A 24881-nucleotide genomic window follows, 5' to 3' on the forward strand; every position below is an offset into this window, starting at 1 on the left:
ATACTATTGATAGCTTAAAAATATTATTTTGCAGAGTAACTAGGTACTTGCAATAGACTGCAAATGAATACTCTTCTGTATTTCCACCTGCAAATTACAAAACTGCTACATGAAATTTACTGTTACAAAGCTGTAGGGACTCCAATTTAGTTTTCATTTAATCAATTTATTTTGTGGAGGAAAATTTATATCAAATCTGGCAGTCCTTTTAATAGGTATGTTTCAGAAATGAAATGATGTCTGATTCTGGTTCCAAATGTGCTGTGAGATTAGTGTTAAAAAAAACCAAAGCAAAAACCACAATTATTGCTTCTCTTAATTGTGAAATAGGCAGAGTCATTGTGTATGAAGAGATTTGTTTTAATTTTAAAAGGTTTTGTCATCCTCAGCTGTAGCCCACTATTGTTGCTTAGGAGTGCAGCCCCAACCCAGGAAATGTCTCATACTTTGAAAACCAAACATTTTCTGGCTGGCCTGTATTATAGAAAACATTTAGCCTGAAAACTTGAATTAAGATGGTGACATAAATCAATAGGATGCTCTCAGTTGAGGCAAATACTAATTTCTTTGTTCGGAACATGGCAGTGTGAGGTGTGATACAGACTGGTGCCCTTCTAGTCCCCGATCCGACGCACGCGTAGAGGAGGAGGGTGTAAAGATGTAAAGCGAAGCATGCCTGATGTTCTCATTGCTCATTAGCTGGTGGCTTGGCTGAACATCGCCGTTGCTTGGCAGCTCGTGTTTTAACTGCAGTGGGGCCTTCTGCATCTGAAGAGAGGGTCTGATACCAGGACCTGCTGATACCAGGACCTGCTCTGTATCTGGACTCCTTCCCAGGCTCTAGAGGTGTGTGGATGCTCCTCTCTGCTCCTGGTCTTCCTGCTCTTGCTCAGTTTGCGAGTAGAGGCATTCTTAGCATTCCTTCCAGTCTGCATCGTAGCTACACAACATGTAATTACACTTCTCCACAACAACTAGCCAGCAAATTAACATTATAATGGATCTTAAGGTTTTGTAATTACTCAAAAATGTCACTAGGCTGGAAGAGTGCTGGGCTCTGCCTGTCAGCAGCCTTTCCTCCCAGGGCAGTGGTGTGCAGCCACTTCCTTCTCCTGCCTTTGGAGTCTTTCTGCAGGTGAAAAATTTGTTGTCCTGAGGCCTTCTTGGCCTTAGCAGCACCTTCCTCCTCTATCGTAAAGGGTTGTTCTGGTAATTACCTTGGATACAGGAGTGGCACCAAAGTTCAGGACCTGGCTCTCAAGGGGAGCTGAGTATGTCACTGAATTTCTTTGCTGAGCTGAAGTATCCTTACCATTTCTAAACACCAGCAGCTGCGGCTTTCTTTTGTCCTGTCCCAGTTTTGATTTTTGTTTCTTCAGGCAAAATGCCTACTGAAGTTGCTGGAAGGGTTGCCTTTGGCGAAGACGGCGATGCTACTTGCACAACTGGTTCACAGGAGGGAGGGGAGCAGAAAGCCTTGCACACTGGGTAGTCTCAAATTCTACCTTAGCTTGCCCTTGGGCAGGGCAACTGCATCCTTTCTGCTGTCCGCCTCCCCTGCTTTACAGCTTTGGGACCCATCCTGGCAAAATCAGGGCTTTATTATCACAGGAGAGTTACCGCCTCTGAAGGGACGCCTCTCGCCGTTCAAGGGCTGGATGCAGCAGGAGCAGCGGAGATGTCTGCAGTGCTTCACTCCGGGCACTAAACTTAAATCAGGATTTAGACTCCCTGTGTAGGCAGCACAGAGGCAGTTACCTCCAGAAGTTGGCTTACAGTAGCTGCATTTCCTGATATACCAAAAATTACAGCTTCAGCCCCTCATGAGGGTGCTTGGGGTAGGTGGCTAATGCTGGGTGCTGGAAATCCTATGCATCCCATAGTGCCTGCATCAAGAGCATCCTATAGCTAAACTGGGTATATTCAACCCTTACATGGCTTTAACTCTGTTTCCAGCTTAGTTTAGCCAGCATTTGCTTTTGGGAAAAGATCCGTCTGCTATGAATTGAGGTTGCTGCCTTTTTGTAGAAAGGGGGGAAGGAATGAAATAATAGTTAATACTTAATGCATATGAGCAGCAATGCTGCTCAGGTTGCCTAGCAGCCAGTTAGACAAGCAAGAGAATAAAAAGGGCTGAGTGAATGTGGTTGGAGCTGGTTTCTTGGTTTGCGGGTGGAATCTGACCCATGCAGTCCGGTTTTTTGGGAGGGGGAGGAGATGGTGGAATTTACCGCTAATGGATATTTTAGCTCTGTCGGATCATCTCTATCCACTCCCCCACCCCCATCTGTTTTTCCTTTTCAGTTTTTCAAGTGTAACTTGGAAAGCTTTAGCCAAAGGGAGGTGTTAAAGTTTTGTATGGTTTCTGGAGATGGAACGGGCAAAAAAAAAATCTCTCAAAGCAACTTTTTCCTTCTCTTTAGGACTGTATCTCTAGCAGTCTGGAGATCATTAGCATTTCACGGTCTCTTCGATATACTGCTCAGCACATGCAGTAAATGCTGTATAGACTGGAAATAGCTCCTGCAGTCACACTTAACGCTTCTAACATTGCTCTCATTCTTGCGAGAAGTGGATGTACATTTCATTTTCTGGAAAGCAAAAGTAGAAAGATATTTGAAAAAAAAGGGGGGGGCTTGAGCTGCTATATGATTGCAAGTAAACTGCCCCCCTCCCATGCGGCCAGAAATTCCCCACAGTGTAAGGTTGGATTAAAAACCACTAGGAGATAAAAATAAGGAAGGCTGACTGTTTAAATAGTGACTTTCTGAAATTGGGTGGTTCTTTTTACTTTTTCAGTAAAAGTTGGAAAGCTCAAAACCCTTTTCCTTGTCAGGCATAGCTCTGTGGGAGTAACAGGACTCCAGGAACTGAAACCCTCAAACTCTCCACTGGCATCCTCACTTGAGATGACAGAGGTGTCAGCTCTCAATTTTAATGCGTTTTCCTCATCCCAGTGGTAACTTTTTAGCATATTAAAGCAGGAATGAGGGCACTTAGCAGAAAGGAAGGGAATGAGAAGAATCTGGGACTTAATTTGCCCATCTTAATAAGGAATAGTGGCTCTTTCAGGGCAGCTAGCCTCTTACACTCTGAAAGGAGTTGAGAGGTCTTGGGTCAATGCCAGCACAGATATCACGCTAGTAATTTTGGTGGAAGGACCAAGGAGGGAGGGGGTCTAGACAGCGAGTTTTGGCTTCCCTCACAGGCTGGCATTTGAGTGAGACCAGAGTTATCAAGAGGTTGGTCATATTCATCTATGCTGCTTCTGCTGTCATGGCAGAGATGTTCCTCTGAGCCAGAATTATCTCTTGAAGTCCTATACTTGGCCAAACGTTGTAATGTTAAAGCATTTTTTAACCATGTTTCACACAGATTGAAGATGTCAATGCTGAAGTCTACCATAAGGCAATAGGTAGGATGGGCAAGGATACTGTTAAGTAAAGGAGCTTATTTTGAGTTTAGTTTTTTCTGTACTGAGTGCAAGTGCTACCAGATCACTTCAAATAGCTGCAAGTGGTGTGTATTTTATCCCTTTGATGGGCAGATTCTTCAAGTTAAGACATTTCTTAATTTTCAGTTGTCATTTTTAAGTTGCCAAACTCTTGGCTGTCTTGTGTGAGTGTCTGCTCTCTGCTGAATGCCGCTCTGAACGTCACAAGAAAAAGATCAGCTGCCTCCTTCAAAATGTGCCTGGGTCTACCGTTCTCATGCAAGAGGCATGCGAGTCCCCCTGAGAAGGAGATAAATGCAGTCAAATGGTAGCAGACCAAGGAGTAGTTTGGGGGCTGAGGTCAGCAATAGTTTGGAAAAAAAAAAAATCCTTAAATAAAGAACAGACTTTTTTAAAGACCTTATTTAAAATGTGCCCAGTACTATGACTTTTTATTTTTCATCCACTGGGTGAGTGATTCCTGCTTTTCTGCCTCAGAGAAGTGAACGCCTTGCTGCAATTCTGTTGCAGTGCCCTGGAGGACTGTGCCATTAGTAGACAAATGCTGGAGAAACGTGCTGCAAAGGAAGCACTAAAAGCACCCCACGCTTGGAAATCAGCAACTTCCGTAATAAGCTTTATTGTTAGTCGCTGTGAAGGTGAACTGATGTGATGCCGATGCCTAAGCTTAGATTTAAAAGTTGGAGGGACAAACTCTGCCCCAGTTCTGCTCCTATTGAATTTGGGAGCCTGTGACAGCAGCACGTGGCCTTAATGATGATTAGCAAGCACAGCAGAACTTTTATGTTTTAGATCGTACCGCTGCACCCAGGACAATGATCCGTTTCCACCAGCCCAACAAAAGCCGATCTCTATTCTTTATTTCCACAGAGAGCAAGCTCTCCCTTAGAATCCTCTGAGCGTTTATAAATTTTTGCTTATGATTAGTTGCCTCAAATTTTAATGTAAAAAAATGCAAAGTAGAGAATTTAAATTAGTTGTCCATGTTCATGGAACTAGAAGAAAACATCTTTCTGGTGAGTTTCTCCTCTTCATCAAGTCAGAGTGATGACGCTCAAAAACCACACGCGCCCTCTCCCGAAAGCTTATTTCCCAGCCGGACTACCTTTCCCCAGACTCATAGACACTACCAAGAAAAGCAAACCTGTTTTAAGCTAAATCCTGCTTTAAAGGGATCTACAATTCTGCTGGGAAACTTGTAGGAATCTACAAATAGGTGGGGGGAAAAAAAAAAGAAGTTGAAAGAGTATTTGCTGAGGGACTGGTGTGTTTGTGGGTAGCTCTGGCCATGCGGTGCCGGTGCCTGTGCAGTGCTTCCCTGGGCAGCAAACTGGGGACACGGGGGTTTGTGTAATGACTAGTCACTACGGCCTCCAAAAGAGGTTAATATTTTTTAAAACAAGGATTTAAAAAAAAAAAAAAAAGGTTCCTTTCCTGGGCATCTGCTTTGAAGAACCCTGTCCGGCTTGTTAAGCTGTTTATTCTGAACTAACAAGAAAATAAAATAAAAGCAAAACAAAGCGCCAAAGCCCACAGTCCTCCCCCCCCCCCTCGCAGTTACTATGGCAAAGAAATTATTTGTCAGTCCTCCCGGGCTTCTGAAAATACCCGCTGACATCTTCCGTGTGCGGCGATGGGGATGTTTGGTTTGGGAAGCGCTCCCCGCGTTGCTTAGCAACGCGCCCTGGACCCGGGAGGGGACCGCGTCGCCCCTGGCAACCGCTGTTGCTCCCCAAACAGCGCGGGCCCCGCATCCTCCCCCGCCATCGCATCCTCCCCCGCCACCGGCCTCTTCCTCCGCCGCCACCGAGCTTCGCAGGGGCTTGGGCTGCTCGGCTGCTGCGTGCGGGGCGCGGGGGGTCCCCCCTGTAGCCCCTCAAAGCAGCCGTAGAGTTAGGGCTCAAGACAACGCCCCCCCCCCTCTTAGTTCATGATTCAAAAGGATTTAAATCTTCCCATTCAGCTCGATAGATTCCAAGCACAATCCTGATCCGTCAGCACAGCGCTGGAGGACGAGCTTTTAAAAGTGCAGCTTTGCCTTACCCGCTTATTGAATGGATTAAAAAAAATTCATTTTCTGGGTGTTATCTGAACCCCTCTCTGGCCAGACTGCCGATAGAAAGTTTAGCGGGCTGAGGTGTCTGTCGGAAAGCCACCCACTCGTGGCTCCAGGCCAAAAATACTGCCCACAGGAATTTGTTGCCTGGATAAAAGAGAACTCGGTTAACTCTAGTTCGGTAACAGTCCATTCTCTTTCTTTGGAAGACTGTGAACTGTTAGAGCAGTGTGCAGTTGTTGCAAGCCTTTATCTTCTCCCATTCATCTAGGACATGGTCTGTCCTATTACTGTCCTCACCAAAAATGCCTCTCTCCAAGTGCAGAATATTCAAATACATATTCCCAAACTGCGTTTCTAGGGCATCTAAAGCAGCCTTCTCATTTCTTTGCCTTTCCAGGAAGAATTGCATGTCTCTAGATAGTTTCTGTCTTCTGTTTGGGGTCTTGTTTTAGTCCTGGAGTCTGCAGTACCAGTCACTAATAGCTGTATGAACCTTAAATTTCCACAGGAAAAAAACCCAGCTCATTCCCCCTCTTCACTCGTACCAGTGCCCTGGTCTGGAAGGCAATTGCTTCTGTCCCATTACTTGCTGAAACACGCACTGAATACTGCGATGGAACAGTTGAATAACAACTGTGAATTTAGTTTTGGGACCCCCCCGTGCCAGCCTGTGACTGATGAGCGCACTTGCAAATGTGCTTAGGCAATGCGGATTTTGAACTTGGGGCAGTTTTACTGCACATGTAGAACCAGAATCATCAACAAGCAAATCCCAAACTCTCGTGAGGAAAGTTTGCACATCCCCATGAGGATGTTTTGGTGCAGCACCATCATGTAAAGGGTAAGACCGCCTTTTCTGTGGAGTGCAGGAGCAGAGCCCAGGGCTCTGTGGTGGTTCCTCCCCAGTAACACCAGTCCCTGGTCAGGGCAATGCTTCCTAGGAGCGTGCCGAGTTAGCACAGCCTGGAAGAGCATCTCGTGTGCAGGCGGAAGGACGGTGGAGTCAGAGCTCATGCAGATATTTGAGAGAGACAAAGAAACTTGCCCTTAGTGTCAGGAGAAAGCAAACAAGCCCTCCTCCTCCTCCTCATGCCCGCCCAGGCACTACCTGCCTTTCAGAGGGAAAAGTGACCACTTCTTGTTTCTCTCCTTGCTCCAACTCTCCTTTCTGGCTTCTCAAACTACCCAGTACAAACCCCAGCAACACTAACGCTTGTGACCACTTATTTATCCCCTTGTGCCATGTTTCAGTTCACCCCCCATGGTGGAATCTCTCCTGGAGACCTCCGGAGCACTGACTCAGCTGATGCTGTAAAATCCGAGATGAAGTCATCTCTTCTCTGAACGGCCACAGTTTATGTTTGTGGCTTGTTCTGCTTAACTTTGTTAAGTACCACAATGCTTGTGAATGGTGCTATATAAATAAATAACAATATGCTGGACTGTGTTGGCAGCGGTTACTTCTGTATTTGCTGTTCACCGGATAGGCATGATGGAAACAGCTGCTGCTGCCGCCCCACATCTAAATGAAACACTGCAGTAAATCTCCCACTTCACACTTAAATTGTCAAAGGCTGGCTAGCCTTAAGACCATCGACAGGATTGTTTAGTCTAAACAAAAAAAAAAGTGATGGCTGATGAACATACAGGTTTAAATTAAACTGATCTCTTGGAATTAATTTAAAATAAGTGACATATTCCATAGTTTTCTGCCACGGGACAAGCTATAAAAGCGGGTCTTGCGAAAATGCAGTTGAGTACCAAGGTTTGCAGTTCCTTGTTCCAAAATGAGCCCAGTTCAGTTGGGGGAGGATCAGCTGTACCCAGGGACCTGGGATCATCCTGGGAGCATGCAGAAGCAGAGCTACAGACCACAGGGGTCAAGTAACCACGATGTTCTGGTTTGGTTGACAATTGAAACTTTGAAACTTTGGTTGACGATTGAAGATTTGTCCTAGAAAGGAACGTTTGACATGCTTTTGTGTCAGATTTTTGCTTGATGCACTGTACTTCCCCTGTTGAACCACAGCCCTGGGAAACCCCTACAGTGCATGTATTAAAAATATGGGAAAATGATTAATGTGAGCCCAGAGCTTGTGCTTGCTTTCGCCAGATAGCACCAATGTGTATGTCACAGCCAGTATTTGACAGGCCTGGACATGGCGTGCAACGTAGTGTGACTCTCATTCCTCCTTCCACATGTGAAAGCTTGCTCAGCAGATATCAAGACGGTTTTTTTGGGTAGCATTATTCGCCATCATTGTAGCAAAACTTTTCTGAAGCCAAGATTTAGCTAGTTAATAGGAAAGAAACAAGGAGTTTCAAGCACTTGTTGACAGGGTTGTGCTAGGCTAAAACAGCGTCCAAAAATCTGGAAGCTGTTGGACTTTTTCTTATAACCAAACAGCTGGGACTCGTGCAGGTAAGTCTGTGGGAGACTGAGGGAGGGTGAAATTTAGCATGGCAGTAAATAGGCTGTGTGCTGGCCCCTGCATTTCTGAGCACCAGAAGGGATGCATTCAGAACTGAAGGAATCCAGTCCTGGCTTTTGACCCTTGGAGAGTGTTCGTGTTACTAACCCAGAAAGAAAATAGGACAGGTTTTTGTATGGGAGGGAGGTTTGCAACATTACTTTGCCCATGTTCAGGTCTGAGATCTGTGCACGTGGGATTCGTCCACAGGCTGCAGCCAGCAACGTTAAACCATCGCGGCTTCTGCTATTCGGTCTCAGCTGGCTCTTAAGGAAACTCCAAATTATACGGCCAGCACAGATACATTCCTCGCTCTCTTCTGCGTCTCTGAAAGTTACTTTTAAAGAAACAGCAAAGATTAGTGAACTGCTGTTACACAACAATTATGTGTGTGTGTATGTATCTATTACTTGACTTGACTCCATGAAATCTGTTTAAAGACTGACTGTATATTTGTGTTTCGGTATATTATTAACTATTGCTAATAAAAGCCATTTCCAAATTTGTATTTTTCCATGAGCACCGGGTTTCTGAAAAAACCAGCTATACTGCCTGCTGCCCTTGAAACGCGTGTTTTGGGTTTATCTGTGTTTCCAGGTAACTAGAGCTCTTAGACAAGCAGTGTTTGCTTCTGTTTTAAATTAATTTAACCTAATCAGTGGAAGGCTCTGGTGCCTTCTCTGTTTATAACATTTTGAATCAATGTAATAAGCAGCCTGTCCAGAATCAGCTTATTATCAAGTTCCTTGTCATGTTTGCTTCCCCCTTCCATCCCCTCCACTTACCACCACTTATTAAAAGGCTAAAGGTTACAACACGCAGTTCAGGACACTCTTTAGATGAGCCGGCTCAAGTGCCAGCTCCTGTTAGTCTGGAAGAGCTCGCTTTCAGCTGCAATGGGGATAGGACACGTTCACACTGCTTGGAGTACAGAGATGGCCCAAACCTCTCCCTCATCCTCCGCTGGAAGGGGATGCTGGTTTAGGAAGGGCTGGTTGCGAAAGGCGAATGCTGCTCCAGCCCTCGGGATGCGAACGGTACACGAATGCTTGTTGCTGCTAGCGGGGATGCCGGGCACCATCCCGCAGTATCCCAGGCTCTGTGGGGTGGCTCGGTGTCGTGTGGCTGCAGGCGTTACGGACTGTCCTCGGCGTAGGATGAGGGGTTTTGGTGCAGAGGCCAAGGTTTTGATGAGCCAAGACTCTGTCCACTCCTCACCTGCTCCCTCTGAAAGCCAGAATAGCAGGCTCTTCTTCCAAGGCTTTTAGAGCAGTTAAAAAACCAGGAAATACTGTAGCTCTCCTAAGTCAAGCTAGTATCGTGATTGCCAGTTGTACAACATTTTGGACAAGGATTAAGTTCAGGTGCTAAGCAGCCAGACTTCCAAGTGCTTTGAGCTGCGCCCGCTGCTAACAGCCATGTTGGGAGCTTTGTTCTCCGAGCATCGCTTGTATGGTCTGATGGAAAAGATAACTCCTAAACATGGGTGCTGGTAGAGGAGGCTTTCTTTGGCTCAGCCATCCGAAAGCAAAGAGTTTCTTTTGGTTTCACAGATGGGTGAGCTAGAATCATGTTTTCCCAAAGAGGGTGCAAAGATGGGGACATACTTGGCCCTTGGTCTCGGTTCAGAGCCCCGTGCTGGCCATCTGCAAGTGCCTGCTCGTGTGCTCCTCGGGCTTCTGAGTTTTATGGCCAATGGAAAAACAAATTAATATTTTTCTGATTGGAATTTGAGGGGAATGCCTGTTATTTCTTGGAGATACCATGATTTGGAGACATGTGCAGCAGGGATAAAGGATGCATGTGGAGGCAGGAGGCAAGCTGGGTTTGATACAAGTATTTGCCTTGGTTCTGCTCTAAGGTGGTATAATGCACTTGATTGTATTTTCATTCATATAAAATAGTTTCTTCTTCCAAAGAACGAAACACTTCCCTTCTATGCTCTGGCTAAAACACAACTAATGCCTTTTCAGGGGAAATTATTAAATACAGACTAAGCAAAAGATGTTGAATGAACTGGAAAATATTTAAGAAGGTTTTCTTTAGTAAAATAAATGTGGCATAGAGTGTGGTGGATAAAGTTGATGGATAGTGTGCATCTGCTAGAAAAGAACGTCAAAATCAGCTATTCCCTTTTATTATTTTCAGTCACTTTTGAGAGCGTTGAGGATTCTCAGTAGTGAATCTATTAAGTGTAAAAACCATAGTTCCTTTTTCTGTAGTCAGGGGAGAAAATACCACTTAGAGCCCATATAGAATGTGATGGTTAAATAGCATTTCTATTTCTTCTGAATTCAGTTATTGCTGTTCTGGTTTTCCTATTTATCTAAGCTCCAAGCCAACTAAACCTGAATAAAAGTTCCAGAAACCAAATAAGTATTTTTATAGGTAAGCCTTCCTTTCAAAGTATGCAAAAAATGCACAAAACCAAACAAAAAAAGGCAAAAACTTGGGTTTGAATTTTGGTCCTAGCAGGTCAATGTTATGGATGAGAAATAATTCATTTTTTTAATTAAACGACAACCTTCCTATTATTTTCAGTAAAATACCAGATATCAGGAGATTTCTATAAAAAATTCATAGCTGTATCATGAACTTGTATATGGAAGTGCGACCGTATGTGATTCCCTGGTTATTTTACCCCCTGGTCAGCCCGAGATCTGTTGAACAGAATGAAAACTTGGAGCACAAACTGTGCACAGCTGAGCATCCTGGCTGTTGGGTATACTAAATCTCATTAATAAAAAGGCAAGCATAATTACAGCAGGTTCACCTGGAAAAATAAACTTTTTCCACCTTTATATCTTAATTTGAAATGAAAGCTGTGAAGTACATCCTTCTGTCATCAAAAATCTGATTTACGATTGAGTCCTGTACATCAAGGCGCTCATTTTCCTGGTGGATTTTTATGCCCCACATTTAAATCCTCTTTGAGAAGAAGTTGTTAAGCCCATTTACAAATGGCAAATGGAGGGAATTACTTACCCACTAGAGGTAATAACACCCACCAAGGTTTACTGGGAAGCTTAAATATAAGTAGCTGTGAGAAACTCTGTCCCAGAGGTAGAATAATTGACTGTTCTTAAAAACAGCAACAAAAAACCTCATTGAAGACATTTTCCTTTCCCTCATCTATGTCTCAGTATTATATTCTATTTCAAAAGCTCTGCCAGAAAAAAGGATGTAATAAAGGAATTTAAAAAGTTTAAATAAGATCAAAGGATGACCAACTAAGCTTTGAAAAGCAAATTAAATAAAATAGTTCATGATTTGTCTTCAAATGAGCAAGTGATTCACTGAAACAGTAACAATTTCAGTATTTTGAAAGCAACACTAGTATGATTGTATGAATATTCTGGATTAAAAAAAGCATCCACTGATTGCTGGTGTGGGGTAGCTAATATGTTTTACATTTTCACCTTAAAAAATTAAAGGTATGTAAACACAAGACCTAAATACCCCACGAGAAGCAAGACTGTGCCAGTCCCACCCCTGATTTATGTAAGGCTGCTGTTAAAAAATAAAAATAAGGGAGGGGAGAGTTATATTCACTTCAAATGGTGACATTTTCTTCTAGTATAAAACCACCAAGGAGGTCGGCCCGCAATTACAACAGAAGCGACCCTGGGCCTGAGGAAGGCAGGGACTTAAATCCTCTTGTATTTGAAGTCTCGGAGCTGCCTGGGGTGGCTGCTGGTGCTCAGCTAGCCGTGTGCTTGCGTGGGCCGTGGTGCGAGGACCAGAGCACCAGAGAAAAATAAACCAAGTATTTCCCTGCGGCAGACTCCCTGCTCTGGCTCTAATCAGCAGCACTTATTAGACGTTCGAGGTCTCGGGGTTTAGCTCCGAAACAAAGTTTTTGTTTTGAGTGTTCAGGAGCTGATAGTTTATATTAAAACATTCTGTGGAAAAATACTTGCAGTTCCTCATCTCCTGGATGGCAGAGCCCGTGGGCTGCAGCACAGACCGAGCACCCAGGGGCACCCTTCTCACTACTGGGGGCTCTCGCATCAGCCCCCCTTCTTTCCCAAGCTCTTTTGGGAGCTTGGGAGCCGGTGCAGAGGATGCCGCTGCTTTCCCTTCTCGGCACTCAAAAGGCGACTCGCAGGAGAAAGCTGCGTGATATTCTTCTGCTGTCCCCTCCTTTTCTCCCCTCTCTTGCTGCAAACTTGAATGTGAAAAATATTTTGAAATGCTCCTCTTATCTCTGTTCTCCCAGCATTTTGGAGCTGGTTTAGGCAGGAGAGATTAACAAAGACAAGGCTATTTACATGAAGGCAACGTGGCTTATGAATGAAACGGTGACAATTGGAGTTTTTATCAACCCTCAAGGCCTGTAATATTACTACTTGTCTTTCTCAAATGCATTCAGACTTTGACAGCCCTCTGAGACCAGTGCTCGAAAAATACCTTACCTGGGGGAGTATTGTGGCTTTTTTAGGAGTGGGAAAATTGAAGCACAGGGAAGGGGAAGCATCTTGTTCAAGGTCACAGAGCAAGCTGGTGGCAGAACCAGAAATAGCACCCAGAAGTTATTAGTTTTTTCTGTATTTCCTTTCCTGTCACTGCTGTTTGCTTGGATACCGAGATAGCTATGTGTAAACAGAAGGTTTCCAGAGCGCAGCAGCCTTGTTATCTGCCTGATTCATTCAGTGATGATGCAACCTGGAATCCAGATTTCTGCAATGCCTTCCACAGTCATGATGCTGCATGTGACATCACCGGCTGCGTTGAGCAACTGGAGTTTTCAACTTGTCTCTACCTGAAACACCAACGTCTGAGTAAGGCCCTTCTCACCACTGTTTTATTCCTTTATGCGTGGTCAGGTCCCGTCTGCTCATTCCCCTGGCAAAAATAATTGACTTGGCTTTTTGCTCTTCTTAGCCTGGTAAGGAGCCCTGGAGCTGAGAAAGTCAGCTGTGGATGCTGATCCTCTCTGTGTCCCACCAGCGGCTTTGTTGACTACTAACTGTGTTCTCGGTTTGTGCAAACTCCCCGGTACCAGGGGGGCTGCCAAGCTGTCAGGCTTTCACCCGCTGTCAGAAGCCACGAGACACCTTTTAATAGCTTCTGTCGGTCACTTCTGCTACGAGAGAGCTACAGCGTTCTCCCCCAGCCAGGAGCGGGAAGCAGGCGTGGCTGGGATGAACCTCTCTTTCTTAGACCAGATCTAAGAGGAAGGCAACAAATCTTAGATCTTTGGGAAACAGGAGGGCTCGCTTTTGAGCCACTGAGTCTCTGTTAGGAGAGGATGATCAAGAACACTGTAAAACTTCCTCCTCTGTGGGAGGTGAAAAATGAGATTGAAGGAGAGCAGTGAGTCCTTTCATGGGCATTTGCTTTAGGGATGGTGGCAGAACTGCCAAAGAGCTGCACAAGCAGATGGCCGAGCTCCAGCAGCTAATGTTCACGAAGGAGCTACAAGAGTGTTCCTTAATTTGCACGCACAACTCCCAAGAAGGATGAGCAAGACTTCGGATGCCGTGTTTCTTCTCCTCCTTGAAAGCCGATGCTTTATTCATCCTCTGGAGCCTTGGCTCGAGTGCCGGCTCACTTGGTAGCTGTGCTCCCAGGATGTCGGCAAAGCTTTGTAGCACCTTGCGATGCTTTCTCAGAGCGTAGGAATTCTGTTTACGTTGTCAGCTTTTCATCAGCGCAAATTAATGTTAGCAGATGGTGCACATGTATCTGTCTCTCCAGTTCTCAGGAAGCGCAGGATGGCTTTAATGGGAAATGAATTATTCTTTATCCAGGATGTTTCACTGATAAACAAAATAATAAGAAGTCTTGTACGTGTGCCTTGGCAGTCCAGTACTTCTGTGTCTGTCTACCTTGTCTGGAAGTACCAGCTGCAGATTTCATTGGGGTCTTTGTGTCTGGCTTGGTTGTCATCATTAACAGAGCCTGCATTTTGTAACAAATCTGAAAATAATGTTGATGACTTATTTTGGCAGCAGACAATTCATCTTCGACCCTGCCTGCCTCTCTCTGCTCTCTTTTGGTCACTGAGGGAAACAGAAGACAAAATTTACCAGCAGAGATGAGTAGATGGTAATTTTGAGATAACATCGCTTCTACGTGTGCTTTTCTGATTATAACTACACTTGAAAAGAGACCTTTCTGTAGACCTGAAATGCCGAGATCTGACCCTGCCAGAACCATTCTCAAATAGATCATTAAAATGTATTTGGCAACTTACCCAACTTTATTCTGTAACCTCACCATGCTATATTTTTCCGCTCGCAAAACCTAGAAAGCTGTGAACTGGAGCCCAGGGCACAAATGATAGACAATAAAACACCCTTGCAAAAGTTAGGGGAATATGTATGCTAAAAGCGACCCCTCTCTTCTGCCTGAGCATCTTCACGTGAGCTTTATAAACCTGCCTCCTTTGCCAACAGTGCTGGCCAAATGGTTAGTTGCAAATTATTTTGGGCTGGAACAGGCGGGAGGCTATTTCGTTCATTTACTGCGAGAATTATTATTTTCCTGATCCCACCAGCGCTGTCGCAACTACTGGTATCTTCTGACAAAGAGGTTTTGGCTAAAAACCATGCAGAGGCTGTGGTGGGGGGAAGCAGGTGCTGCCTTTATATAGTGGAGCTGCAGGGAATGGGGTTGTGCACGTCTGCTACGGGCAGACTTGAGGGCTACGAAGGGACACGAATGGTGATAAATAGTGACTAAATTTCTTTACCTTGTTTCTGGATCATTAAATGAATCTGGTAGCTGTATTTGGAGCAGTGACTATGTGGGTTCTGTATCTACTCTTTCTCCTGGATGCAGAAAAATGTGAAAGAGAAAATTCCTTGCAAGCTGTGGGGTTTCGGGGAAGTTGGGAGAGTAATTGGTGTAATTTGCTAATGGGTAGCATGGGAATACGGGGTCAGCACTGACCAGAAAAAAATCTTAAAAACCTGTTTTGTGAAGAATCTAAATATTTTGGGGTTTATTTTTCAATAGCTGAAGGAGAATAAACAGGTAACTTTTGTAACTTCACCTCCCCCTTGCGTTTCTTTTTACCGCAAAGAGCTAGCAGATGAGCAGGGTACAGTGTCCGTTGGTTTCCCATTTTTCCTTTTGCCTCTTAACTTGCACAGAGTTGAGGAAAAAGTTTAAATATTGCATGAAGAAGGGAAATAAAACAGAAAAGGTTTCACGTCGTTATTTGGAGGCTACGTTACACTCAGCAGTGAGGCTGAGAAAGGAGAAATGACACTGCTCAAAATCTGGATGTTTCTGAATCTTTTGGTTTTGAACTGACAGCAGAAACCCTCTTAAAATAGGTTTTTAAACAGGAACTTTCACAAGAAACTGAGAAAAAAAGGCTCCCCCACCCCCCATATTACATCAAAACCCCCAAAATGACATTGTCTGCTCTCGGGAAGCACCATCACAGCAACCCGTGGTGTACCTCGGGCGGCTGGGCGCTAACATGCCCCGTGCCCCGCGGGGGACAGACATGGGGTGCTGGGGCAGTGCCGTAAGGGAGCGAGGAGACCCGGGGGGTGGAGAGCCTGTGCTGCAGGGCAGGCGCTCAGCCCTGCTCTCGTGCCGCCTCTCCATCCCCAGGACATTCCTGCATGGCCCTTGGGATGCTTCCCACGGCGGCTGAGCGATGCTGGGTGAGTGCCGGGACAGGGGGACCTGGGTCACTTGAAGATGCTGAGGGCATCAGCCCTGCAGGGTTGCAGCGTGGGAGCAGGACCAGAGGGCGATGGCGTGTCTGTGTTTGGGGACCTTGGTGAGGCTGATGGGGTTTTGGGGCGAGGGCACAGATGGGAGGGTGGAGGTGGTTCTTTTTGGGAGTGGTTTGTGGGTTTTACATTGACGGTCAATCGCCGTTCTTTTGCTATTCACGTTTGATTATTGGCTGTGATTATAAACCCAAATTGACCACCCCACTTTCCAAATGAAAGCATTAGCTGGGCTCCAGGGATGTACTTAGATTTGATTAAAATTTTTTTTGCAGTAGTTAAACATGATAAGGCAGAGGGGGAGAAAAAATGATTTTTAAAATAAGCTCTTACTCTTCCAGATCTGAAGTTATCCTCGCTATGACACAATAATTTTCCAACGCTACTTTTTGGTTATATTTAGAAATGCATTTTCTGTTCCTTCCCTCTCCTTTCTGTGGAACAATTGTGCAACTTTCTTTTTCTTAATATAATACTGTATTAAAATTAGCTCCAAGACTAAAAAGAGTCCTCTGTGTAGGAAGGTAGCTACCTTCCTTCCTAGCACTTCCCCTGGATCTTCCACTGGGATTTTGTTCCTGTTAGACGCGGGTTCCTCGGGCGTTTGCTGCGGTGTGTAGCTGTGCTTTCCCTGGCTGATCTCCCCTCTGCTCTCCCCAGCAGTGAGCATGCAGAGTTCAGAGGGTGGATCAGACTCAGCAGCTTCTGTGGCTCTTCACACTTCTGCATCAGCCCAAGCTCCGGTAGTGCAGCCAGTGCCAGCGTCTCAGCAGGTAACGTATGCACAGCTGGGAATGCCGTTTCCATGGAGAAGAGACCTGTTTTACTGGCAGATGTATTTTAATCCAGGGTTTTTATAAGGGGGAGAGGATTGTTAATCAGCTCATCGAGGTAGTGGGGAGAACCTGTTCCTGGACTTTGTGTTGATAAAGGCCATAGATATTTCATGTGTTAGCCCTACAAATATGCAAGCTTTAAAACACGGGATTTTTTAATTTAGCTACCCAAGGAAGTAATTTCATGCTGGTTTGGTGTTTGCTTCAGTATAATATCCTGTTGTCATTATTTGGTGTGTCAATAAAAGCAGGAGAAAATGAAACTGTCCTTAAAGGCATCTCTGCAAATAGGGTACCGAGCTCAACAGAGAAGAGGTGGAGGGAGCGCTGGTGCGGGGAGAGGGTGGAGGAGCCACATGCTGGTCTCTTCCTTTGGTAGGTGGATCCTGACATTTTAAATTGGGGAGGGGGGGATTCATGATTCATGTAGATGAACACGGTGCACTTAGGAGGTCTCCTGCTAGGAGAGAAATGATAGCTTCAGCTGATGAACGAAAACTACCTAATGCAAAATGGAAAGGGTTAAGTAAAACTGGTTCCTTTTTATGCCATTTGGGGAACTATCAAAAGAAGTTTCTGTCACAGGAAGCTGGAGGGATAAGAGGATGGGTGGGTATAACTTAGCTACACCCTTCTCCAACTCCCAAGTGAGCAGAAGTAGCTGCCATTGGATGTTGATGAAAAGGAACAATTAAAAAATGTAAATTGGTAGGAGCGTTTGATTCACCAGGAGATGTGGACATTCACATCATGTGATTCGGTGCATGGTTGGCCAGCTCTCAGTCATCTTTCAGCCTTCCCATCTTCGATTTCTCGGGGTGATGTTTCTTGTTTGTATTGTAATGATGTGGATATCACTGATCAGTAGTGTCAGGGATCTTAGGGATCGTCGGTCATTAGTGTGAATTTGACTGTGACAACATTTTAAAGAAGTTTAGAAAACCCATTGGCTTTGGATTATGAAATTACCCGTCCAGCCTTTGCCGGTGGTGTCATCATGACACGGAGTATCGAGTGGAACTCCATGGATTGAGGAAGACCTGGAGGATCGTGAAAGACTGCTGAAGAGGAGGAGCATCCAGATCCTTCCCTTTACACCTGCAGCACAAAGAAAATACTAGGAATGAACTACTGGCAGCATGACTGGTGTGAGGCTGAAGCCTTTGATGTTGTTGATCACTGGTCTACCTTTCAGTGTGAGAGAAGGCTGTATGAACAGGATGGCCTCATCTTACAGGTTGGGGGTGATTAATTTTTTTGGTTGGAAAGTAGTAGGAGCAACCAGACAGGCGGTGACAAATTACACAAGTATCTGAGCTGGGCAGCTGTGCCAAAGGAGGAGATGTGTTGTTTGGTAAAAGCAATGACAGAGAATGCAGAACCATCTGAGCTTTGGTGGTGGTAGAAACCATAAGGGCTGTGGCACCTTGGAGAGTGTGATTTCATGTTGCAGGAGGCAGAGCGTGGTTTGGTACGGCAGCCGTAAGAGAAGAAACTTTGCAGCCCTAGGAGGAAAATGTGAATGTGTGAGGAGTCGTTCTTGTCTAGCTGTGACTGAACCTCATGTTGAGCTCCTCTCATCAATCAACTGTTTGCTGTTATTTCCTTGCGTGGAGACTTAAAGATGGTTCATGTTAGAAAATGTGGATTCAGCTCTCTGCTTTTCCCAGGTTTAGGGTACTGAGTTCAGGCTGGTGGTGTCTGGTGCAGATTGCATCGGAAGGATGGGAACCGCAGGGATGCTAAGTAAGGGGTACTGCTGCTTCTGGAGTAGGAGACAAGCTTTCCATGAAAGTTTGAGGGAGAATACCTAACTCGCCTGTGTTACAGACTGAAAGTAAGTGTATGTTACTATATCTTCTTCTTTCAGAGGGTTTTGGTCCAAGCAGCAGGCTCCGCTCCCAAAGGAGCGCAGATGCAGCAAATCTCTGTTCCCAGAGTGCAGCAGGTTCCACAACAGGTAATATCTCTGGGGTGAGACACCACGCAGGGACCCCCGTGTCAACAGGACCCCACGTCCCACACGACGTTTGAAACTGTGCCAGATAGCTGCTTAGGAAAACCCATGCTCTTAATTAGAGTGGTGTGCGATTAGAGAGCTGGGGATCACTGTGAGAGCAGCTTCCTCCATCTCTTTCTTCCTTTCTTAGACTGATGGCAAAAGAAACTCTCAAGATATTTAAAGTTTTGAAAGAACCTTTACTGTAACAGTTGTCTTTCATACATTTGAAGATTTGATGGATGCTTTTAATTGCCATTTAAAAGCAGTCCTTCTCTGTAAAGATTTTTTTTAGAGGCAAAGTGTTTGGGATTTTTTTTAATTACACAAATAAATGTACTGGCTGCATGTGGCTTCATAGAAAGGTTAGGTGACAGAGAGCCATGCAAGTGTTTTTATTTATCTGAACTTTGCCTTTTGCAGTCCTTGTTTCCTAAGAAACCAGGCATATGTGGTGCTGCTTCATGGGGACAGTCAGTCTGACTCTCTTGACTTTTTCCTCTAGCAATTTTTTATTTGGTTGCTCGGTTTCAGAAAAAAAACTTGACAGAGGTCAACTACATCCTCCCAGACCAATGAAAAAGGGGGCTGGGGTGCAGATGGACACTGCCAACCTCCTCTCTGAAGGAGAGGCTGCAGCATGATCTCACCCTTACTAGTCAGCAGAGAACCAGCCCTGAGACACGTGTACAGAGGAAACCCAGCTCCATTGTTTCCACTGCTCATGGAGCGACTACTTATTTATTTATTTTTATTTGACCTTTTAAAATAAATACATCCTTTGGGATTCCTAAGCATGTGGGGGTTTTGTTTGTTTTCTTTTTCTTTTTCTTTTAAAAAGAAAGCCTAAATGTCAAGGTAAGGTTGAAAGTCATTTAAGGATATAATATACAATCTCTCCTAGGCAATAACATATCCGTAACTCAAGTTTATGATGCTTGTTTCAGGTGCAATCCGTGCAGCACGTATATCCGTCCCAGGTCCAGTATGTGGAAGGAGGAGAAGCTGTTTATACCAATGGAACCATGTAAGAGTCTCTTGTTGGCTCTGGCAGAGCCTCTCTTCCCCTCCCGGCTGGGTTGAGCCCTGTGGTCCTCCCAGGCTCCTTCCATCCCGGCGCTGCTGCTGGCACTGCCCACCATTAAAAGGAGGAAGAGGAGGAACCGTTTCACATGCTACGTTGTGTGCGTGGGGTTAGTTTCAGCCAGACTCCAGCCTTGGGGGAGGCGTTGTCCTTATGGAGGGACTGTTCTCCAAGGAATCCTGCGACATAAAAGGGTCCGGTATTTTCCTCTGCCCAGCCCATTGTGTGGTGAGGTGGGGCACCTTTAGAGCATAACTGCTAGAGGAAGAAAGGGGTTTTGTAAGGTTTCCTCTTCCTCCTCTCTGCTGTGCCCCCTGCTTTGGGCCTGCTGCCCCTGCTGCCCTCTGGGATGCTCTCAGCCTTCGGTACCGAGGTTGCCCACAGTGGCTGCAGAGCCACTCCTGGGCTCTGCTCTCGCTGTGGCTGGGGGCCTTTGCTCCAGGGCCGTCACAGGACTGATTAACATTGTCAGGAGTGACTTTTACAGCACAGGGCTCAATTTCAATGGAGCAAATCCCACCGACGATGGAGATGAGGCTTTTTTAAAAGGTGGTCCAGAGTGCGAAACTATTGTCCATGAGACTAGCTCTGCAAGCTCCTCTCCACCCGAGGTGTGCTCCACCTCCTGACCCTATTGTTCCTTTGACAGACGAGCCGCCTACTCCTACAACACCGAAGCTCAGATTTACGCCCCCAGCAGTGCAGCATCCTATTTCGAACCGCAGGGAGGTGGAGCTCAGGTGACTACAGCGGCATCCTCTCCTACAGCCATTCCCTCTCACAACATGGTGGGCATCACCATGGACATTGGGGGAAGTCCGATCCTCTCCGGCTCGGGAGCCTATCTCATTCATGGGGGGATGGAAAACACTAGACATTCTCTGTCACATACTTCACGCTCCTCTCCAGCAACGGTATGTAGCCCTGCAGATGTTGCAGCTCGGGGGCCAGGAATTATTCCAAGGGAACTAAAAAGCCTTCAGAAAATAAAACTTCCTATCGTTATCACTGTGTATATGTCTGTATAACATGCCATGCAAATGCAAGCGAGAGAATAGACACTGGTGTACTACGGATATTTTTCAACGGGAGTTTGGGATGTCTCTCTTGCTGGTGGGCAGACGCTTGTCAAACTTTCTGAGTGGATCACTGAAATTATGCAGCATGGAGATAAGAGAAAATTCTCGGGGGTTTTGGTTTTTTTTCCCTGAGCAAAATGTTTTGGCTTTCCAATTCAAAAGAACTGTCTATATTTGCATTTTCTAATAAGTATAACATCTGAACACGGGGCTTGGCTTACCCAAAATAAAGAAATTTATAAATATATTTTTAATTATGAAGAGACCTGAAAAATCCATTATTAACACAGTGGATAATTAGCACATAAGGTATGTCAAGCTGATCAAGCCAAATGCACAGTGATTGAAAAGCCTTTGTATATATCTCCTACACCATTGTGTATTCTGTCCATGCCATGTGTTACAGAAAATGTATTTTAGGGATAATACTGATCAAACAGAAATGTTTTAAAGCTCTAATTTTTTTAATCATGTCCCTCCAACTGTCAGCCGAGGTGCCAGGTTGCTAGCACGGCTGTACAGCTGCGTGGGACTCAGGGGGACACAACTATTAACCCAAAACAGCCTTTCTGCAGCTAGAAGCTACCAGGGCTTTTATCTGAGAATCCACCAGCCCTTAGTAGGAGCGGTGGCCAGGAGTGGGTTGGAGCGCTGCTCACCTTCCTTTCCAGACCGACTTATGTGTGTTTATGTGTTTGTATGTAAACATAATTACAAATGTAGGTGTAATTCTGTGTATGTGGCCAGATTTTAAAATGTGAACAGCAGTATCCAGGGAGAAAAACAGGAGCTGTTTGCTACTGCATGCTCTTGAAAATCTGGCCGGTTAGGTTGTACTTTCTTTTCCCACAGAGTTTTAGAATACAGACTTCATTTTTTTTTTAATCTTTGTGCCTTGAGAGGTTGCTTTTGATCCTGGAGTAAATGTGCTCTGCCTTATGCAGAAGTAGCTATCTGTGGAGAAGAGTCCTTAGCTTTGGGTGGAAGAGAAGATGACAGATGGATCTGGATTAGCTGGGGTTCATTTCTTGTGTGAGAATTGTGTGTGTCTGTATTTTAACTGTTTGTAGTTAAAAACTAGCAGTGGACCATCCTCTGATTTTTGCTCAAGCTTGTTATTTTGAAGGAAGTAGCTGCTGATCGTCACCTGCGTGGGACTGCATCTTGCAAGGCTGCACAGCATTACTCTTGGTTTTTGGGGTTGGGTGGTTTTTTGTTGGTTTTTTTTTCATTTCCATGGTGATGGTCACAATCACGTACAAAGCACGAGTAGAATACGTGTCAATAGAAATGTCCCATAAACAGATTTAGTTTGTAGCTGTCTACCACATGGGATAATGCTGTTCAGGAAAAAAATAATTTAGGAGGTGACCTTTATGAAAATGCATCTGAAATAAATTCACTGCATTGCATGTAGGAATGAACTTTCAGAAGGTATTTTAACACAAAATATCTGTGGCTCTTGTGGGGGGGCTCAAGAGGGTCAAATAGTGCACAGATACTTGTCTGGAAGACAGTATGGGGATGTGTCTGGGTGTGGCTTTCAGTTCTTTCAGCGCAGACCAAAGTTGGAGGCAGATAGAGCGAGCCATGATAACTGCTTTCAATGTCACGTACTAATGGATAAACAGACAGTGGAAGGCTTAAGGAGAGCAATGACTAAATCAAATCAACGGGTGGGAACGTTATTTTTTGCGGCAGTGTCTTGCTTAAACAGAGAATAGGAAAGGCTGGTGTTCAAGAGGCTGGAGAGGCTGTAGTGCTGGCAAAATGTATTTGGGGCAGGATTAAGATCTTTGTGGAGAGAAAGAAAAGTACAGCTCATGCAGATGTAGACAAGGAAGCCGTAGTGTGTGCATGTGGCCTTGGGGGTGTAGTGCGAAGGGGATGGATGTCAAAGCGGCCAGCAATGTGAGGGCTTGGCAATGTGAGAGGCAGCTGCAAGGAATGGGGAAGCGAGAGGGCTTGGAGCGTGTTGAATGCTTGAGGCAGAGCCGGCACTGAGACCTCGAAAGCAAGGAGAGTATCTTCAGAGGAGACTGGGAACAAGGTAGTGCTTCAGAATTAGCAATGGTGTAAGAGCTGCCTCAGGAGGTTGAGGGATGTTTGGTAAAGACTGTATGTACGCTAAAATAAAATCTTCAAATATTTAAAGAAACCCATCTTCCATATCTGCTGGAATAATGTTCTGCTCCATCGAATGGGCTGAAACAGCACATGAAGCAGTCCCATTCAATGTCTGTGCTAATAGAGCACTATTAATCTTCATTTAAATTAGGCTATACCAAGAGAGGAAATCCTTGAGACCTCCCATAAGTGAGCTCCTCACCTTCATGCAGGGCTGTTTAAGAGCTTTTAGTCTTTCCCCTGTAATATTTTTTTCTGCAGATGCAAGGTGTCCATTTGTATGGGACGCTTACCAAAATACCAAAAAGACAGACCGTGTTTCTGTGCTTGTGTAAGAGGTGTTGCTCAACCGGCACTGTGCTGCTCCTTGAACAGAGGAAGGAAATGGTGTCTCCCTCTAACACTGACTCATTTCCTGAAGGCTGCATCAGCAATCAGTCTTTGGTTCCTCATGGTACATCATGGTGCGCTAGATAGTTTTCTCAAAAAAAACACTGACACATAGTCTTAGACTGACTCTTTTTTGAATTCAGTGATAACTTCTTGAGGAGTGCCACAGTGATGGAAACCAAGGGACGTGTGCTGGAGGTGCTTGGACAGAGTATCACGTTCAGACACGGATATGGCACAGACTGTGTCTTTGGTTGTTGAATGTTACTTCAGAAATTAGATCTGAAGGTTCTCCCACTTTTCTGACAGAGCTTGCTTTTGTAAATGGCTGGTTTTATCTCGACCTTTATCTTCACCATGCCGTGAGTCAGTGCAAACAGGAGTACAGGGAGCTAGCTAGCATGTGAAGGAGGCCATTGACAGATCATGGTGCAGATGCTTTGTGCATGTGCCTACAGACAAGTGCACGGCCGTGCATGTTAACTGAGGACAGATGCTAGAGATAGCTGCTGACTGCAAGTTTTACTGGCTGATGTGTGCTGTCTTGTCCTGCCTGCCCTAACAGGTCACACATAACAGGGTTTTGAGAACCTCTACTGGAGAGAACAGCAGGTTCTGCTCCTGCCAGTCCCTTAATGTGGATTTTTTGGTGGTTTTTGGATTTTTTTCCCTTCCTCACTTGGAAAAAGCTTGTGCTCAGGAGCACTAGAGCTCTGGGACCAGCAGCCATCTGCAAAGTACTTTGCCAGAGGTTGCCAAGGGAGCCCCAGTAGCAGAAGGGAGAAGACAAGAAGGGTCCAGGAGAGCGTCTGGGCACAAGGCAGCAGCCATAGCGGGGCTGTGTGTAGAACAGAAGCTAGACAGAGGGAAGCAAGGGGGCTCTTCAGGGGCCAGAATGCCTCACCATGACTCCGCTTGCAGAAGTTCTGAGATCAGTGGAAACGAGCACAAGTAGCATCAAGATGTGCCAGCCTGTCTTCATGGGAAGAAGCTCACTTAATGGAAACCTTCCTTCTTCCTTCAGAGTCCTTTTGCAGTTCTCTTCAGTAGCAAAGAGCTCTTATCCATTCCAGCTTATGCATTCTGTGTGTCAACTCTTCTTGTGCCCCTGTTTTGTTTAGTTGCCATTAGCTTTTTGTCAAAATGTTAAGAAGTAATAATAACCGAAGTCATTACTTCCAGTTTTCCTTGAAAGATCTGGGTAAAATGCACCTTCTCTGTAGCAAATCTCCTTTGACCTGCTGCAGCGTATCTGTCTGGTGGTGTTTTGGTCTAGGCATGAAGAGGAAAGGAGAAGGAAAACTGCTTCTCTTTTATAAATGGGCAATGCGTATAGCGGAAGATCAAAAGCCCCCTGGTCTCACTCCTTCGCCCTAATAGGGATTCTTGCTGTGGTGTTAGTCTGCATGCCATACAATAACGTCTCTGCAGCTTCATCCCATAAGGACTGCGCCTCATCTGTTTGCCTCTTTTTCACAAGCCTGTTGATATAAAGCATTAATCATTCAAATATTAATAAAGAAATAATAGTCCTGGCTGTTGCTAACTATCTGATTTCCTTTCTTTTTCTTTTTTCCTTTTTTTCCCCTGTGCACATTTTCTTTAGCTTGAAATGGCGATTGAAAACCTACAAAAAAATGAAGGGATTACATCACACAAAAGCAGTTTGCTCAACAGCCATGTAA

The 24881-nt window shown here is 45.1% G+C and overlaps 1 protein-coding gene across 15 annotated transcripts in view; it reads left to right on the plus strand.

Annotated features, from left to right (window-relative positions):
* RFX2 (regulatory factor X2) overlaps positions 1 to 24881 on the plus strand; it is a 61284-nt gene that overhangs the window by 14661 nt on the left and 21742 nt on the right. For 4 of the 15 annotated variants that reach the window (XM_075523999.1, XM_075524000.1, XM_075524005.1 and 1 more), the window contains exons 2-7: positions 16342 to 16454; positions 16809 to 16892; positions 18388 to 18477; positions 19464 to 19543; positions 20250 to 20514; positions 24803 to 24877. In XM_075523999.1, coding sequence (XP_075380114.1) covers positions 16350 to 16454; positions 16809 to 16892; positions 18388 to 18477; positions 19464 to 19543; positions 20250 to 20514; positions 24803 to 24877 — 699 coding nt within the window. In that variant the 5' untranslated portion in view covers positions 16342 to 16349. Of the gene's footprint in view, positions 1 to 12664; positions 12766 to 16341; positions 16455 to 16808; positions 16893 to 18387; positions 18478 to 19463; positions 19544 to 20249; positions 20515 to 24802; positions 24878 to 24881 lie in introns of those variants that run through there. The other 11 variants (XM_075524007.1, XM_075524009.1, XM_075524012.1 and 8 more) reach the window with 9 other exon arrangements.

The sequence above is a fragment of the Mycteria americana genome, chromosome 24, assembly GCF_035582795.1.
Source record: "Mycteria americana isolate JAX WOST 10 ecotype Jacksonville Zoo and Gardens chromosome 24, USCA_MyAme_1.0, whole genome shotgun sequence".
NCBI lineage: Eukaryota > Metazoa > Chordata > Aves > Ciconiiformes > Ciconiidae > Mycteria > Mycteria americana.